At 37.7% G+C, this 19,633-nt stretch overlaps 2 protein-coding genes across 4 annotated transcripts in view; both read right to left on the reverse strand.

The window, feature by feature from the left end:
• The window catches only part of ktub (Tub domain-containing protein ktub), a 208,039-nt gene extending 190,249 nt beyond the window's left edge, over positions 1 to 17,790 (reverse strand). The window contains exon 1 of the mRNA XM_089239410.1: positions 17,708 to 17,790. The gene's annotated coding sequence lies outside the window, so the exon portion shown is untranslated. The remainder of the gene's footprint in view (positions 1 to 17,707) is intronic.
• The window catches only part of LOC149080285 (ras-related and estrogen-regulated growth inhibitor), a 101,694-nt gene continuing 82,841 nt past the window's right edge, over positions 781 to 19,633 (reverse strand). For 2 of the 3 annotated variants that reach the window (XM_089239415.1, XM_089239416.1), the window contains one exon: positions 781 to 18,910. In XM_089239415.1, coding sequence (XP_089095541.1) covers positions 18,711 to 18,910 — 200 coding nt within the window. In that variant the 3' untranslated portion in view covers positions 781 to 18,710. The remainder of the gene's footprint in view (positions 18,911 to 19,633) is intronic. The other variant, XR_016193559.1, reaches the window with a different exon arrangement.

The following is a 19,633-nucleotide window of genomic DNA, read 5'->3' on the forward strand; positions in this document are numbered from 1 at the left end:
AGGCGAGCATCTTAACAATCTGGGCTACCGCGCTTAAATTCCCCGATATGACAACCCTCTTATGCTAAATTTGATAAAAGATCTTTTTACAAATCTTGAAAAGAACAACCAATAGGCCTATTGGTTACACGATATGCTTATTGATTGTTTTTTTTTAAAGTTTTATGCAGAACTTTTATCAAACTGTTATAGTGCAATGCCAGTCTAAACTATATATATAACACTTTCATAAAATTAGTATAAAGGTAAGTCACAAAGTCTAATGCTCAAAGTAATTTGTTAACCGTAACGTTTCAGAGACTGAAACATCGCTTAAATCAAACACTGTTTATTTCCTACTGCACTACTGTGAAATCAGAGTAGTAAGTTTTATATACTGCAGTATCGGTTAGAAACAACTGAATCTAATTGAACAAATAAATCTCCGAAACGATGAGAAAGTAGATATGAGTAAGAAAATTTTAAAGGTAGAGGACAAGATTTCTCTCTTTTATAACTACATATCCTATTTACGTCTTAATGCTTGCTTTTTTTTCTCGTACGGAGCTTCTCCCTCACAGAAAAAAAAAAACTTCTTTTTTTCACAACTATTTATAAGAAACTAAGTGAAATGCTAGTAATATATACCCACACAAAATGTCAAGTTCACAAACAATAGTTTTAGAAAAAAATTTGCATTTTTTAGTTCCTGAACACAGTAGGAAAACGCTTTTAAAACTTTCCGAGTCACACTCGAGCATGCATGGGCAGAAACAAAAATTCAGTCGAACCAGTTCAACATGTATGGCACTGACAATAATTATTTATTATATCTTGCAACAATTTTTTGCGAGATGCACATATAATCAAACATTTACGCACGTGTATAAAGACCACAAAGTTTTTTTAGAAGATTTTTGGCACTGAAAAGTAGTATACAAGAAATCATTTGTCGGTTCACACCGATCATCCTGAAGCTCTTCACCCGTATAATCACTGAAATTAATCAATGTACAACATGGTAAGAAAAATTCAAACTGTGACATTTCATTTTTTTCTCACAATGCCTTGTGAAAAACTTTCATTATATATTTTTTATTTACTTTCTGCAAATGAGATGCTCTTCCGAATGAAAAAAAAAGTTTATGAGTTAAATAAAAAAAATGCTTTGAAATAATGACTCAATTTTCTTAGAAATTGTTCCCATCACGAGAGATTAACCATAAAATTTTATATTGATTGTCTTATAAACTGCTTGCGTGTTTGAAATTAAAGTCGGAAGAGAACCTTCTCAATTTTTCAGTTTTTGCATAAGTGTGCATAGTACTTCTATTTTTTTCTTCGAACATTCGTATTTTACACAACATATATTTTCACTACCGATATATATATATAATATAATCTCAACATGAAAATTATAAGGAATTCCCATAAAAAATTGAATAAAGCTAACTGAACGTAAGGGGCCGTTCAAGTATTACGTCAGCAGATTTTTAGCCATTTTCGAACCCCCATTTAGCCCCTCCCCAACTTCTCAGCAAAACTCTGACCTCCACCTCCTAACGCATATTGGGATCATACGTAAGCGATGGGGGGGGGGGGGTGGAATTCCCCCTCTCAGATGATCAAAAATTCACTTTTTGATGCAAAAAATATTTTTTTAAAAATTTAAATTTTGTAAGAAAATACCTTTATGACAAATTTCTTAAGCCGGGTTTTCCTAGGAGTAGTTTCTGCGCCATAAGCAACGTTAAAACGCTGATTGGTCAAAAAACTTGAATTTCAGGTTTTTAACCAATCAGCGTTTTCACGCATACACATGGCGCATAAATTCGACTCCTAGGAAAACCCGGCTTTATACGTCAATTTCAAGGCTAAGGACTCAAAATGTCTCTTTAAGAAATTTATTGCGACCAACCCTCTAAGCCATATATGCTAAACCCATTACCGCGGGCTAAATATGCCCCGTGAGGTTATCGGATGTGACCTGCCACCTCAAAGTTAATTTAGTAGAAATGAACTAAGCGGCACATCCGAAGCATTAAAGCGACCCGTGACACATTTTCAGATCACTCAAGTAGGCCGGTGGAACGTTCACAGATCACTCAAGTCACCCAGAGCTCATTAACAGATCACTTGAGTGGCCCGCGACACAGTTACATAACACTCAAGCGAACCGTGGCACATTTGAAGATTCCTTAAGTGGCATGTGATCCAGTTTTAGAGCCCTCAAGCTGCCCCAGTGCAATTCTGCACATCACTCAGGTTACCCGCTGCACATTCCCAGATTACTTAGGTGATCCGCGGCATAATTACGGATAACTTGAGTGATGCGTGGCACAGTCTCAGAGCATTTAAATTGCCCGAGCACGGTTCAAGAGCACTCAAGTCACGACACATTTCTAGAGCACTCAAGTCACGACACATTTCTAGAGCATTTGAGCGTCCCGGACACATTTACAGATCACTTGAAGAATCCGCGGAACATTTAGAGATTACCAAAGTGGCTCTATAGAGGACTTATGAATAAAGAGAATGTTAGTTCAGGTGCCCACAAAATAGGGAAAGCTTTTTCCTCGTTTTTGGCACACCGAGTAAGATGCTATTAAGAATACTTCATATTTTTATAAAGGGTAGTTGATAACGTAAGCATCATTCAAACTCCCCCATATGTCATCAGAATTCAGCAAACCCGAACCCCCCCCCACATCGACGCTGACGTAATACTTGAATAGACCCTAATCAGCTACATAATCATTACGTAAATTTCATTGACGTAAGAAATTTGAGATATGAATAAACTGAATATAATGCTTGTGAAAGGTGTGTTTTTTTTGGAATTGCGATTAGCTGGTAAAATGAGAAAGATGCGTGATTTTGATAGAAAAATAAATACAGGGGTTGCCAGCATAACTGCTAGTATTTCCAAAACGGTTAACTGACAAAATTAACTAACGATTTTTGCTGACAAAATCTATTATGCCATGCCATGAATGGGATTTAACAGCGAAAAGACCATTTAAGTATTATACGTGAACAAAATTTTACACATTTTTTTACCTCTTTCCCTTGTCAGCAGAATTAAATAAAATGCTCCGAACAACTACTTTTTGACGTACAGCAATTTTAATTTGTCTATACTCTATAGTAAAGGGCCACTTCCGGTCAGTTTTTTGCAAAAAATTACCGTGCTATATGACTGAAATGAACTTTCTTTTGTTGTGTTGGAAAATGTAAGGATAAAAGAATATTTATTATTTTATATAATTCTTGTAATATATATATATATATATATATATATATATTTGTTATTTATGTTATATTTGTTATTTATGTAATGTTTATATATGTATGTGTGTGTTTTGTGTATATATATATAACGTTATCAACATTCAAACTCCTAGCCGTCACCAAAAATGAGCAAAGAAAAAACCACCCTCCCCACCTTTGATGCTTACGCAATACAGTACTTGGATGAAAGGGAACAGCTTATATACAGTCGCTGGAAATCCCAGGTAGACCTATCATCGGCCAATAGTGTACAAAGTGTGACGTCAGTATCATCGCTTTCCCCGCATTCACTGTTATTGTACATTCTAAGCTATTCTGAACCAAATGTCGTGATAGCATTTTCCAAAAGGACTCTTAATCTTTTAATCTATGTACAGGGCGTCCATAATTAAAAAGACACTATTTTAAAGTAGCCTACAGGCGAAACCAGTCATCAGAAATTTTACACTTCACTCACAATTTGAAGTATAGATGGCAGCACTGAAATATCATACACAACACTAGCTACACACTCAGACTGTTAGGTGGGTGCACTCACTTTGTTCCAGACTCTGCCACGAAGCTGGGCTGGAAGAGATCTCGGCAACGGGATAAGTCCGGTGGCAGAGACCCTGGCGTTCATTCATTCAGTCATCAGAAATTTTGTGGAGGACTTCGTGAAGTGATGGAAATTTGTTTCGGGGGAAAAAAATTAGTTGCACATGTCACCACCAGAGGGCGTTTCACTTTGAATAACTGCAGTAAAAATGTAAATTTATGTAATGCCACGCAGCAGATGTTATAAAACCCAGAAACATTCGCGGAGATCTTATCTCTCAATGTGTTTGCTGCTCACAATGACGATAAGTTTACAAGATCGCGTTTTCTTGGTCAAATTGTTTTACCAAAACAGCAATTCCGCAGTAACTGCTCTACGGAAATATCGGACTTGGAAGAGGATTCGGAAAGGTCCAATGAATGTTAAAAAACTTCGGAGTATGATAATGAAATTTGAAACCACAGGATCGTTGGCTGTTCGTCCTGGAAGAGGAAAAAAACCCGTTTCTATAGACGCAGTACAGGAGGTTTCGTTTCAGGTAGAAGAGGACAGAGCTTCAAATTCTCGTGGTAGCACAGGCGTTGGATAGGACACGTTCAACTGTCCATAAGATCATGCGGAATATCCTCCGATATTATCCGTACAAACTTTCACTTGTGCAGCGATTGCTTCCACATGATTATGACTCTCGGCTCCAGTTCTCACTGCAGTTTCTAGCTCGCGTTGAGGTCGATTCAGAATGGCCTTGGAATATCCTCTGGACAGACGAAGTGCATTTTCACTTGGATGGTGCATTCAGTACTCACAACTGCCGAATTTGAGAACCAGAAAATCCGCATGCTATCTTAGAGGTTCCGTTGCATTCACCAAAAGTGACGGTATGATGTGGATTTACTGCATCATTTATTCTCGGTTCCTACTTCTACGAGGAGTTGCGTTCTACGGGTCCAGTGGCATGTTCGATCACTGGGAAGCGATATGCATTTTTGTTACAGAACGAAATTGCTCCGGCTCTGCAAGCACGTCACTGCCTTGCAGACACGATCTTTATGCAAGACGGAGCTCCTCCACACATTGCAGTGTGTGTTAAAAATGTTCTCAAAACACGAAGAACGTGTCATCAGCCGGCACTTCCCTAATCTATGGCCTCCCCGGACCTTAATCCATACGATTTTCGGCTTTGGGGCATTTGAAACATCTGGTAAGTCATGACAATCCAAGAACTTTACCTGACCTTAAAGGCAGCATTTCACGCCACGTGCTGAACATTTCCCCGCATACACTTCGGTCAGGTGTGGAACATGCCATCTTGCGATTTCACGTGGTATCTGAAAATGATGGCCATCACGTGGAACATGTTTTGTTGCAATAACAATTGTAAAAGTGTTGAACAATTGGTAAAATTGTAAAGGTTTGCCTAAATGTGTCCTTTCTTAATAAAACGCTCTCTGGTGGAGACATGTGCAACTTATTCCCTAGAAACAAATTTCCATCACTTCATGAAGTCCTCCACAAAATTTCACAATTTTTTGATGACTGGGTTCGCCAGTAGGCTACTTTAAAATAGGGGCTTTTAATTATGAACGCCTTGTGTATGAAATTACATGTCCTGACTGACTGACTGATTCATCATCGCCGAGCCGAAACTGCTAAAACTATAAATGTGAAATTAGGTCAGTAGTTTTATTTTATTACATATAATGACTCACTAACAAGGGGGTTTCCGAAATTTCGATCCTTAAGGAAGTTTAAAGGTTACATAAAGAAATCACGCCTAGCTGAAACCGCTGACGTTATAAATATGAAATTTGGGAAGTAGTTTTATTTCCTGACATAAAGACTAACAAAGAAGGGGTTATTTGAAATTCCTCTTCTAAGAGGAGCATAAGGGAGTGGGGGGGGGGGGGGTTCAAAGTTACATAGAGAAATCCCCCTGAGCCGAAACCACTGGAGCTACAAATATGAAATTTGGTCAGTAGTTTCATTTTATGATATACAGACTCACTAAAAAGGAACTATTCGAAAATTCCAACCTTCAAGGGGGTTATAAGGCGGTTCAAAGGTTATATGGGGCAAAATCAAGGCCGAGCCGAAACCGCTGAAGCTATAAATATGAAACTTGATCGGTATTATATTTTATAATTTAGATACCTACTAAGACAGGATTTCTGAAAAATCAACCCCCAAGAGGGGTCATGAAACGTTCAAATGTTACATGGGAAAATCATCGCGGATTTTCTCATTACCAAATCCAAGCTAGCGAAGTCGTGGGTAACAGCTAGTCAATCGTAGAATTGAACATTTCTTTTTTCTTCACCCTCTTTTGGCTGAGAGGCCTGCCTTTACTTCTGATCTTCAGCGAAAGCCTTTCGAAGTTCATATACCGTATTTTTCAGTAGGCCTGAGTCACATTATAACCGTTCTATTTTCTGTCCCACGTTTTGATTAAATTCCAGAAGTAACAAATAATCTCTATTGATCAGTTAGAAAATCGCATCTCTATCAAAGTGCTCGTTTTCTAGGTTTGTCACACACTTCATGGCGGGAACTTTTAGGGTAGGTAGGGAGATCCGGCTCTCTCCTCAGCCGGACTGAATCTTTGAAATTTAGTTTAAAAATTAATATAATGTAGCATATACACGCCAATTTTTTCTGCCACGGGTTGCTCCAAGAGCAAAGGATGATGGTGGGCGAGTGTTGCGTTTTTGTTTTTTTTTCAATTTGAGTGGCTTTTGGCAATATCTTTTGGTCATGTGTTTGTGAACTTTTACTATAATTTCATATAGAGTGGCTTAAGAGTATAATTTCTTTTAATATGAAATACATTGTTTAAAATGATTCGATAGAAATTAATTAATGTTTTTGAAATATTTTTGAAGCGAATAAACATTTAAAATTTAAATGCGGCAGAACGCAAGAATCAGAATAAATTCAATGAGCATGATCTAATGTAAATTTAATATGTTCGCGACACGGCCCACGATAATTATTTCTTTAAAAAAGTCTTTGATTTATTATTTTATATTTTTCTAGAGTAATTTTCATTTGATTTGTTATTATTATATTATTAGGAGCGGCAACCCGGATTGTACATTAATGAAGGACAATGTGTCTACTACAAAGGCGCCGGCATTAAGAGAACATTGAGGGGGGACTGAAAGTTGCCACTCGTCCCATATATACGGGACTCAACCCCGTACGCAGGAGGGGTGAGTTGCATTGTATACTCAATAATTATGGGGGAAGATTTGCCCCCCCCCCCAGAGTTCATTGGGGAGGAAGCTCAAGTAGCCTCAGTACCTCTATTCTGGCGTCTATGCTCCGCTAGGGATTTCAAGGTTGCCTCAGAACAAGCTCCTTCGAATACTATCCGTAACTGCTAAAAACGATCAGGTTTTTTTTATCACCAACATTGTACCATGTGGTCTATGGCATAGACGACGATTGATCGAGAGTAGCTCAGTTGGATGAATCTCATTTCCAGTTTTTGACAGTTGATAGAAAGACCAGAATGGTGACAGCAGTATGATAAAATGCTTTAGACCTGAGCAGTGGTAACTATGCAAGCTGTAGAAGGTGATGTTTCAAGGTATTTTCTTTGAAAGTTTCGTTTGCCCTTCAATTCGCGTAGACCAACCATTAAGTGCTTAGCATCATTGCTGATCAATTGCACAGTGGGAACAATGAAACAATATTGTATTCCAAAACTCTCATCGAAGAGTACAAATATATTCATAACAAGACTAACAATAGAATTGAAAGATACGTATAAACGTGAGAATTTGATTGGCCGCTCTGATTTTGCTGACTAATAAAATAAAAAGGGGTGCAGATACTCTAATCACATGCACTTGTTAAAGCGTCATCTTTGCTGAAATTGCTCCCTGACCCTATTCGCTGACTCATCACTAATTATTTATACAAATACAAAGGCCACAACAGACAAATTGCCCAACGAGGTGGCTAAAAAAGATTCCCATAAAAAATATGGATGTCGAATACATATCTAAACTATATCAAAAATACAGCAACCCAATAAGAGCAATAAAAACCAGTAATTATGATAAAAATTATGGTTTCTCATTGTTGAATTTATTATCTGTGTGGAAGTAGAGTAGTTGATACAAGGAAATAGGAGCGTAAGCAGAATTTTCTCAAGTGTGGTTTGATATTTCTTCTCGAGGGGAGTGAAAAACACCATAATCTCAACTCGGGAGAACTGGGGGAGAATATACTAGTGCATGGGAAAAGCATCAAGTGTTTTCATTGTTTCGTGCATATTTTGCCTTTTTTCAGCCAAACGTTAAATGCTTCATATAAACTGAAGAGCCAAAAAAACTGGTACAGGAATGCGTATGCAAATAAAGAGATATGGAACCAATCAGAGTACGGCGCTGCGGTCGGCAACGCCTATATAACACAACAAGTGTCTGGCATAGATGTTAGATCGGTTACTGCTGCTACAATGGCAGGTTATCGAGATTTAAGTGAGTTTGAACGTGGTGTTATAGTCGGCGCACGAGAGATGGGACATAGCATCTCTGAGGTAGCGATGAAATTTGGATTTTCACGTACGACCATTTCACGAGTGTACCGTGAATATCGGGAATCCGGTAAAAAATTAAATCTACGACATCGCTGCGGCCGGAAAAAGATCATGCAAGAACGGGACCAACGACGACTGACGAGAATCATTAAACGTGACAGACGTGCAACCCTTCCGCAAATTGCTGCAGATTTCAATGCTGGGCCATCAACAAGTGTCAGCATGCGAACCATTCAACAAAACATCATCGATATGGGCTTTCGGAGCCGAAGGCCCACTCGTGTACCCTTGATGACTGCACGACACAAAGCTTTACGCCTCGCGTGGGCCCGACAACACCGACATTGGACTGTTGAGGACTGGTAACACGTTGCCTGGTCTGGCGAGTCTCGGTTCCAATTGATTCGAGCTGATGGACGAGTACTGGTATGGAGACCACCTCATGAATCCATGGACCCTACATGTAAACAGGGGACCGTTCAAGCTGGAGGCTCTGTGATGGTATGGGGCGTGTGTAGTTGGCGTGATATGGGACCCCTGATATGTCTATATACGACTCTGACAGGTACGTAAGCATCCTGTCTGATCACCTGCACCCATTCATGTCCATTGTGCATTCCGACGGACTTGGACAATTTCAGTGGGACAATGCGGCATCCCACACGTCCAGAATTGCTACAAAGTGGCTCCAGGAACACTCTTCTGACTTTAGGCACTTCCACTGGCCACCTAAATCCCCAGACATAAACATTATTGAACATATCTGGGATGCCTTGCAACGTGCTGTTCAGAAGAGATCTCCACCCCCTCTTACTCCTACGGATTTATGGACAGCCCCGCAGGATTCATGGTGTCAATTACCTCCAGCACTACTTCAGATATTTCGAGTCCATGCCATGTCGTGTTGCGGCACTTCTGCGTGCTCACGGGGGCCCTACACGATATTAGGCAGGTGTACCAGTTTTTTTGGCTCTTCAGTGTATATATAATCAGTTTATTTTTCAGACTGATTTTATTCTAAAAAATATTATCACAATTTTTTCCTATTCTTTACAGGACAAATTATTTTTCTCACGTTACTCGGCCATTTCAATGGAAATGCTCATTTTGTCAAGAGTTTCTTGGAAAAAAAATCGAACTTTAATATAGCTTTTAAATCGAGATTTCGTTATTTTAACATTAATTTTGCGAATGCATAATGTTCCGCTTCTTTAAGACTACAATCACTTACTTCCATGCTTCCCCCCCCCTCCGGTAGCACGACCCCTATGCTGAGATCTTTGGTGGGTCCATCTATAGTGAATTTATATTGTGGGAAAACAAAAAATGATTGAACCCGGAATTGTCCCGGGTCTTCGAACTGAAGACCTGTCAGCCCCACCCTTGGGGGGCATGTTTATTTCATTTTTTGTGTATAGGAGCATAATTAAAAAAAAATCTAATCGGTTTTGTGAAATAAACCAAGTTAATTTGCAAGTTTTTAATGAAAAAACATAATCCAACTAATCGGATTTATCGAGTTGATTGACTCAACTAAAATTTTCAACCACGATTAAAAATATTGCTAGATTAATCGGATCAGCCCTGACATATAATCTAAATAATATTGCAGAAAAAACACGAGGATACTTAATTGATAATATCGAGGGTACTTAAACGAAGATGATAATGGAATCTTATAATATGCAATCATGTCAATTGTATTCTTCTTAAAACAAACACAACATAAAAGGCAACGACACAGAAAAAGGTTGTATACTATATAAATATGTACACACACACTTCTCTTACACGATAACTTCAACCATCATAGGTGTTGGAAGAGCAAAAAAAAACTTGCTCACTACAACCAACGTTACACTCGCGTTCAGCTTGGCCCAATACGTTCTAAGGTTGGTCATGAGCAGGTAGTGTGGCCGCTCCACCATTGGCAATGTTCGTCAAATGTTGGAGGTTGGAAGGTATTAAAAAAATCGAAGACAACGACCAGGACCTTCCAGCCCAGGGCCGCTATATAGATGCTTGGTCAGCCGGAACAAGCACACAATTTGGTGACCCCTTGTAATGTTGAAGGAGCGGCTGACGGGTAAAATTTGAGCCCTCTCTGGTCCGCCACCCAGGGCACCAGACCCGTCTGCTTCCCCCTAGTTGCAGCCCTGTTCCACAGGAGACACCTTCCTTCCCGATCTTCCAATCCGTCTGGCCGCACATTGGTCGAAGAATGCCAACAGTCACAACACGCGTTGGCCTGGGAAAGTATTCTGGAAGCAAATATTCATCAACGGAAGATTGGACCAGGCAGGCTACAGCCTGACCCAATGTTCCTTAGCCAACCAATATTTGCTTCCAGAACGCCAACGCATGTTGTGACTGTTGGCGTTCTTCGACCAATGTGTGGTCAGACGGATTGGAAGATCGGGAAAGAAGGCGGCTCCTTCGACTCGGGGTGTGGGGAGGGCTGGATTCCAGCCGCTGGAAGGTTCTGGTCGTTCTCTCCAACCAGTTTTCCAATACCTTCCGGCCTCCAACATTTGACGGTAATTGCCAGTTGCGAAGCGGTCATACTAATCATGACAAACCTTGGAATGTATTGGGCCAGGCTGGACACGAGTGTGGCCTCGGCTTTATGAAAAACGGACTGGAATACACATGCTATGAAAAAAAAGCATGTTTAGATGCTGCTAGGTAGCGTGCTATTTTCCGCATGCTTTTGCTAAGCCCTAGCTCAGCCTGAAGCGTACTTGTTATGAACATACTTATGTTTTGTGTATGTGCCACACTCCATACTTGATGTGTGACATAAAATTCTGGATGGTTTTCGGGGGGGGGGAGACTGTTTGGACCTCAAATTTCTTTTGAACAAATGAGGAAAATCATATTTTTAGATCTTGTCCATCCAGCCATGGACCGTGATTCAAAAGGAGAAAAGTAGCCCAGCACAAAAGTATTGGTACATACTAGGTTTCTCCAAAAAAAAAACAAAAAACAATGAACAAAATCATTGAAGCAATTTTTATGTACAGTCGACATTCGAGCCATTGTCACTCAACTTATAGCCTACGTGCTTAAAAAAGAAAAAAGAAACAACACCCGCAAAACTAGCTCTTTTCGTAGGCTTATACATGTTCTAACTAATACTATGCCACTAGGTGAGATTTGTCGGAAAAAAGCGTGCTTTCGTGATACTTAGTAGCATGTGAATTCCAGGCCGAACAGAGAACAAAATCGTATAAAGTTAAGTCGTATGATTCATGTAGACATTGCGATGTTGAAGTTTTGTAACATATGCTTCATTGAAGAAATCAAAGACAGAAATGCAGTAAAACTTCGATTAACCGTCACTCGTTCAACCGTCAGTTTGTTATCCGTCATCGTCTAAAAAAATACGGAAAAAACAACCCAAGATTTTAAAGTCCAAAAAGATGGGATCACTGCTATGGTCTAATGCCACAGACAATCATAGGTTACCCCTGCTTGTAATTGGTAAATCAAAAAACCACGTCCTATCAAATATTTAAACATGAACGCATTGCCTACGAACTATTATGCCCAAAAAAATGCTTGGATGGACCAAACAATTTCAGAATGATTCCACAAAGTTTTCGTGCCTCAAGTTAGAGCTCATATTGCCAAAAAGAAGTTGCCGCAGGAAGCACTGCTGTTAATGAACAATGCCCCGACATACCCCTCTGTGAACTCAAAAGTGATGATCACCATCATCATGCCTCTTTCTCCCAGCGAATACAGCTCCACTTATACAGCCTATGGACCAGAACATAATTGAAAATATGAAGCAACGCTCCAGAAAAGATTTTATTGAAGGCTTGCTTTCATCTGATGATGCCATGACTGTCAAAGAATTTTGGAAAAGATACAACATAAAGGACGCTATTTTCAATGTCGCCACTGTTTATATTGATCGTTTTGTGCGTGTGTATAAAATTAAATACAATATGTAAGTATTATTCACTTTTAAAGGATTTTATTTTCATTATCGTTCCAAGTCCTCAGTGAAATCACGTTACTGTACACATATGTATCAAGATATGTCTGTTATCCGTCACTGCCCTGGTCCGGACGGTGACGGTTAATCGAAGTTTTACTGTAGATAGATTTTTGATTAGTGTGCGAGTGTTCTCAGGCGCACTTTTCTCTACATCAAATTTTATAAATCATTTATAGAAATAGTGGTTTTTCGTCATCCGGGATAAATGTCAGTAATAACGTTTCGTAATGATTTTTTAGAAAAATTTTATAAAAAAAACCATAAAATATGGAAAAAATGCTTTAAACAATTCAGACTCGGTACAAACACCGATTTATCTTACAAGCATTTATTAATCGGCCTTATAAAATTCCACCCCTGATATAATTATGATATAAGCACATTTTTTATCATCTTTTGCTTATACAGATATGTCAAGATTCGATTCTTCTATATCTAGTAACTTCATAAATGAAAAAAAATGAGATTATATGACAAGTCATTTGGCAAGTATAAATTATATTTATTAATTTATTGACAAATCGAAACGCTTGCTAAAGTTTCATCTCACCCACCTAGCATCGTGTTAATTTGTTTTTGACCTATTTTTTTAAATGAATATTAGTGACAAGCGTGAACTCCATATTTAATTCATCCACATTTTTAATTTTTCAACAATGTACAGATGACCTGTAAGTACTAGCACGGCCTTTATCTCATCAACCGTCCGTTGCAGAGGTATGATTCCAGTCTTAAAAATGGCCAACAGCCGTTCAAAAATTACTCTGTACCAGTTTTGAGAGTGAAGATATAGTGTGTAACAAAATAATAAAAAAATCTAAATTTTCATACGGTCCCCGTGCGCTCAAAAACCGAATTGGAAAGTTGTTGCCCTGTCTCTTCTGATGCCAACAAAAAATTGTATGTTTCCAAGTGTAATATTCACAGAGACATTCGATTTCAAAAACGAAGGAAATTTGGGAAAAAACAGCATTAAAATGCGGGTAAAACGGTTTTTACGCCATTAACCGCATTTAACGCTGTTCTTCCCCGAATTTCCTCCGTTTTTCAAATTCGAATATCTCTGAATATTGCACTGGGAAACATGGAATGTTTTTTTGTTGGCATCAGGAGAGACAGGGCAACAACTTCCTAATTAGAAGTTACAGCACAGGCAAGCCGTATGAAAATTTACACACTATTTTCATTCTCAAAACTGGTACAGGAAAATTTTTGAACGCCTGTTGAGCATTTTTTATATTGGAATCATACTTCTACCACGGACGGTTGATGAGACAAAGGCCGTATTATAGCCCTTACAGGACACCCTGTGTGTGTGTGTATTATATATATATATATTATAATTGGTTTTTTTTTTCTTGGGGTGAACTTGAATAATTTAATGAACCAAAAGTTTTTGTTCATTTGTATAATACAGGTGCACAATGTAGGGAAGGTTACTATGGCAACGATCTATGCATTTTTTTTTTTTACGATCACAATACATTTCCTTCCAAATCGAAGCAATTCCTATCCAATGACCACTGAAATAATGTTTTGAAAATTTTATATTTAATTTTATAATTTTTGATACAATTTTATATATGAAAAAGGGATATTTTCTTCTCAAGAAAAGCGAGCACTGTTACCTTTTTCGGGGAAATGAAACTGTGATCATAATTCCGTACAATTTTCACAATGATTTGTTAGACGTAAGGTGCTGGAAAAAACTTTAAGAACAACCGAAAAATGACCCTATCTCGAAAACCTATTGATGTAAATACACAAAAATTTCAGTGATTATTACAAGTACCAGAAAAAAATTGTTGAATTTATAGTAAAGGTCAAAACCTGGAAAAAGTATAAGGACACTGGAAAACTACGCACAAAACCATTTTAATAACCACGAAAATCTCCCTTGTTCGTACTAATCTTTATTATTTTGGATGTCTCTCTCTCTCCTTGATCGAGATAAGTCATAACTTGCTGTGGAACCTTTTTCCAAGCCTATTTGATTGCTGCCATAAAGTCATGTTTATTTTCGTACTACGTACCATTTCTATATACTTCTGTCATGCCACAATGTCCCACAGCTTCTCTACAGGATTCAAATCAGAACTTCTGGCTGGCCAGCAACGAGTTCCACCGAATTGACTTCAAACGAAGACTGTGACTTTGAAACATGCGCAGAAGCATTTTCCTGTTGAAACAAATTGATCTAAATTGAATCACAGAAAACAACATTTCACTTGGCACCAAAAGATACATGCTTTTTGGTGAATTGAACTCACTCTTGTCTATGCTGTTTTATAAGAAGAGGTTTGCACTTCATTTTTGCATACTGGACATCCGGATTGTTTTTTAACACATCATGCACTGTTCGACTTGTACAAGGCAAGTTGTATTTCTTCTGAAATGCAAGCTTTCGGTCCATATTTCTCGGGCCAATTTATGAAACTGTAACCAACAGTCTTCAATCTTTTGATTCTTTTCGCCATTTCATGTGACCAGACATTCCATTTTCTCTGAGAGCAAGGATTTCTCCCCTTTCAATTTCTAATAGATGTATTGCCTTTGACCCCGAAGTAGAATATGCCGAAATCTGCGACGTACGTCGCAAAACAATCAGTGCTACTGCAGAACAATTTCCAATTTCAGAAAGAATTTTAGGAAAGAACTTTGTTTTTTTTTGCATGGAAAACGCTCTAAACGAATTTCTACCACAGAACAATTTCAGTCAGCTGAGGACTCGTTGCAGAACAATGCAAAACATTCTGCTTTGGGGGCCTTTGACATCTTCACACTTTCAAGACAGACCCGATTTCATTCGCATAGATATATAAAGTTTAGAAAATTAAATATAAAATAATTAGCCGGACCTACTTTTGAGTTGAATATTTATGCAATAACACATCGATTTCAATTTTTTATTTATATTTTCTTCAATATGAAAGCGAAAATCAACATCTCCGTATTGTCTTTTAATATTCAACTGTCTCAATTCATATATTTCAAGATTTTAAAAAAATAATAATGGCTCATAAATTACATTGAAGAAATTTCGTAGATTTAATTGAAACATTTTTTAAAGCAAAACAACAGACAGATCGATAACCTTTAACTTCAAAGAAAAATTTTGGAAAGGTTCAGTGCCCATCACAAAGAAAAAAAATCAATTCATTTCTACATTTCTTTAATTTAGATTTTTTTTTTTTTTCATGAGAGGGTGAGGAAGTCACCATGTTGGTTACCTTGGATACGGTTTGTATGTGCCTCAAACCCTTCAGAGAAAGAGGGAAATATCACGTGATCCAGAAAGCCTGAGGACGGGATTACACTATAAAAGTTTGATTAAATCCCTTTTATAAAACTTGAAAAATCCAGCCAGTAAAGATCATAGGTTACATTCGAAAAAATGCAACCGATAATCTTACTGCTTGAATTTTTTAAATTTTATAAAAGAACTTTTAGAAAACTTTTACTGTGTAATCTGGCCTAATACGTAAATTTCTTTCCCCGACGTCAGAAAACACGCATGCGTGTCCTTTTACGTTTTTTCAGGTTTTGACCTTTTCTATAATTTAAACACTTTTTTTTCTGGAGCAGTGCAGCACTCAAAATTATTTTCACTGGAAAATTTTTAATTTTAGTTGTAGTTATCACTCTAAAATGTTCATGTATTTATCAACAGGTTTTTGAGATATGGTAATTTTTCGGTTGTTCTTAAACTTTTGTTTAGCACCTTATATGCGCTGGCGTATGCACGAAAGGAGAACCCGTCTTGGGAAGAAAAAAAAAGATGAATCTCCCTTTTTTTGAGAAAATCCTGATAACGTGCTGCGTATAGATAATACATTAAACGCATAAAGTTTCATTTCGTATATCGAATAGATATAATAAAGTGGAACTCTCGATATAAAAGTTTTTCTCTTGGCCATTCTTACAGAGAACATTGTAACACAATCGTTCGAAGTATTACATAATGTAAGATCAAGGCAGTAACCAAAATATTTTTTCGGGAAAGGCAACTGCTATTTCGGGGATGACAACGACTGAAGTGACAGAACAATAGTTTTCCAAGTTAATTTCATCACATTTTTAAGGATGAGGAGAGAAAACTGGACGTGAGGTCCCTCTTCCCTCGCTATGGCCTTGCATGTTTTGGATGTTACGAACAAGATCAAGAAATTTTTAATAAAAACAATTTACAGCCGACTAAGAAAATAGGTGATTGTTTCAGATCGACCAAGGACTGGGGAGACAGCCGGTGGTTACAGTGTACACCGTACGTACGAACAGGTATACATCAGAATCACGGAAAAATCGCTTGGCGGCTGGAATTTGAGAACACATAAGAGAAGCTGTAGACTGGGGAGGACAGAAAAATCAACCATGGCAGAACATACATTCGTCTACGGCCATAAAGATTTTTATTCAGCGATAAACAGATTTTGTTCACGAATACATTTTTCTCTCTCTAATATTCAGAGAGAATTGAGATTTTCATAATGATGCACATTTTTTCAGTCAACGGCGTTCGTTTCCAGCTCTAATAGAAGTACAAAAATTGCTACATCCCGTGTGGTATCATTTGATCGCTATCTCTCCCGAAGATACTCGTTGGCCATGCTCGGGCGAGCAAAACGTCCAGTCTTATCGCTCATTCATGAAGGCCAAACTGCCCGAAATCTTTCCACCACAGAATTGAATGCTAATTGTTTTCCCTAAACCAATAAAAAAACGTGCTACTCAGTATGTTCAAATTATTATTTATTTGAAAAAAATCTCATAATTTAAAATGTACATGAGATTTTTGACACCCACAAAACTTATTCTCCAAACATACAGATCGATCAACGGGCCTTCAAAAAATGCATCAAAGGATCTATCTTTGTTCTGTCATTTGCCTTGATTTTAATTAGTACGGTAATGGCAGTCCTTTAACTACCCTGATTTTTCCGTCTTGTGCTCGCCTTACCTTGATAATCTAGCCAAACGCAATCTGGTCGTTTTTGTTATCAGTGAATGCAAGAAGCTTTTGGGATTTGTAACTAACGTTCTGCTTTTCACATGCATGTGATACTGGTTTAATATGCGGAAGAGCTATACGTTGTTTTGAAGCTCAAAAGATGTATTCTTGAAGAGGGTTCGCACATTCACCTTAGAGTAGTGTCTCGTCTGTAACAGCAAGTGAACGAGACTTCTGACAAGTCGAAAGCCGAACTTTCCAATGTTGTTCAAACGGCAAAAGGCAACTTTAATTTAATTGGTTATTAAATAACCTTTCTCAAAGACAATGTTCAACTGCGCTAGTCAAAATATTTCTTAAAACTGAAATTATTCAAACAGAGCACATGCATACACTTACCAGATATATCTCCTTGCTTGAATCTCAGAAGTAATTCATGAGGGAAAAGCAATCATCCTAACAATGCTTCACGAGTACTAGTGTGTTCAACACTTCTCAATTAAATGAGAAGAGTACTTGTGCACTTGATATTAAATATATTTTTTTTCCTCATTTTCAAATTTTTCTGTAATGTTATAATTGTTTGCTTCATGTTTGTACGAAATATGAGAATTTTCACTAAATTCGTTCGGTATCAATTCTTTCCATCATTGTGCAACTGTATACGCTTCCAGCTGGTAATTTTTATTCGGTGCATTTTCTTCGTTTAAATTTGCCTTTCAAACCGTAATTTTTGACACGTGTATATAGGCCTCCTTCTGAACGTAACTTATGCCGTTGAAATTTTTTCATTCTTCTAGCTCATTCTCGTGTGAGTACAAATGATCAGTATAAAGCGAGTGTTGAAAAATATATCGATGCAGGGAGAACTTTCACATCGAATATTCTATTTTTATATTTAGAAAATTAGTTTTTGCTCGTTATTTTGTTTTCCTTTTCGTATAATTTTACTTCACACAAGTTTTCGTTAATTTTTTCATTTAATTCAATATTTGCATGAAAAGTATTTGAAACTTTATATTGCTGTAGGTTCAACTATACAAAAAAAATTGTTCAGGTAAAAATATGATTCATGTGCGTTCCCAATTCGTTTCAGTACAAATATTTAACGTTGATTGTGAAAACTGAAATTGGCACGAACCAGAAGAATCTTCAAGGCGGCAAAATTCGTTTTTTTAAGTGTTAACCCTCATAAAATCTTATTTATCCAAATTTTAAAGTAAACAATGAGGTTTAAAGATGCCAATAAGTTGGAAAAAATGTCAGTAGATATATCAACATCCGTCATCTTTAACGACACGACACATGAAAAAACAACGTTCATCGCGAGCAACTGGTGAGTATGATCAAGGGTGTTTTGTCACAGACATCATCAGTTTACACAACATGAGCTTTCAAGTTATCATTTTTTATTAGTTTCAGTCTTGTTGCCACTCTTGCTACTCCCCCCCAACATGCGATCCAATAGAGACTGTTTGGAGCGTCGTCTAAATGCATGCACTTCACGGCAAAGTTCGTGGAATGCCTCGGCAACTTGGCTTACGTGTTCAGATGCAGTAACTTCTAGAAAAGCAGCATCTCCATCTTTGGCAAGAGTTGTTCCTGGAACCGGAATAAAAAAAATATATAAATGAAATAAATCGGTTGAAAGTTGTTGTGAGTACCGACCGCGACTATAAGACTTGAAGGAGCCCGGAGCAAAGCATGCACTCGGAGGACAGGCAGGGGTACCTAATCAAGGATAAGAGGAGAAAATAATTGAAAAAATGTTTGCCTGTAAAATTTAAACTATGAATGTACTGGATGGAATAATTTACAGAGAAAACTGTCGTTTTTGGAGCATTGCCATCCAGCTTTTTCTTTTTTTGTTTTCTTTTTCCAAACCGTGCATGGCTCAGGCTCCATCGACAATTGTCAAATATTGCATCTTGCTAGTTACACAAATAATAGATAACGATAATAATAGATCACGGTTTATGAAGAAGTGGGAGAATAAGCACAGGGTAAGAGCTTTAACGATTAAATTGCCTATGTCATCTTTCGGCTAACGAAAATTTCAGTTGATAAGGATGCATGCGCTAACATAAAACAGCCGCGTCGTGAGCTAAATTTTCGTGCCAATCAAAATGAATCCAGTGAGTAACTGTCACTAGAGCCAGATTAATTTTTATTTCCACCTCCGAATTACTCTTTCAGATAAGTTTTGAGCCATTTCATGTAAGATGAATGATTAAGCTAAGAGAAAATGCTTGGGAAAAAAAAGACTCGAATGGTTTCAGTGCATATATTAAGACTATTAATACCAAACTGAACGGTCTCCAGTCA

This window comes from Pholcus phalangioides, unplaced genomic scaffold (genome assembly GCF_987345545.1).
Source record: "Pholcus phalangioides strain wild (caught in Gottingen) unplaced genomic scaffold, Ppha-v1.0 ptg000011l_1, whole genome shotgun sequence".
NCBI classification, from domain to species: Eukaryota; Metazoa; Arthropoda; class Arachnida; order Araneae; family Pholcidae; genus Pholcus; species Pholcus phalangioides.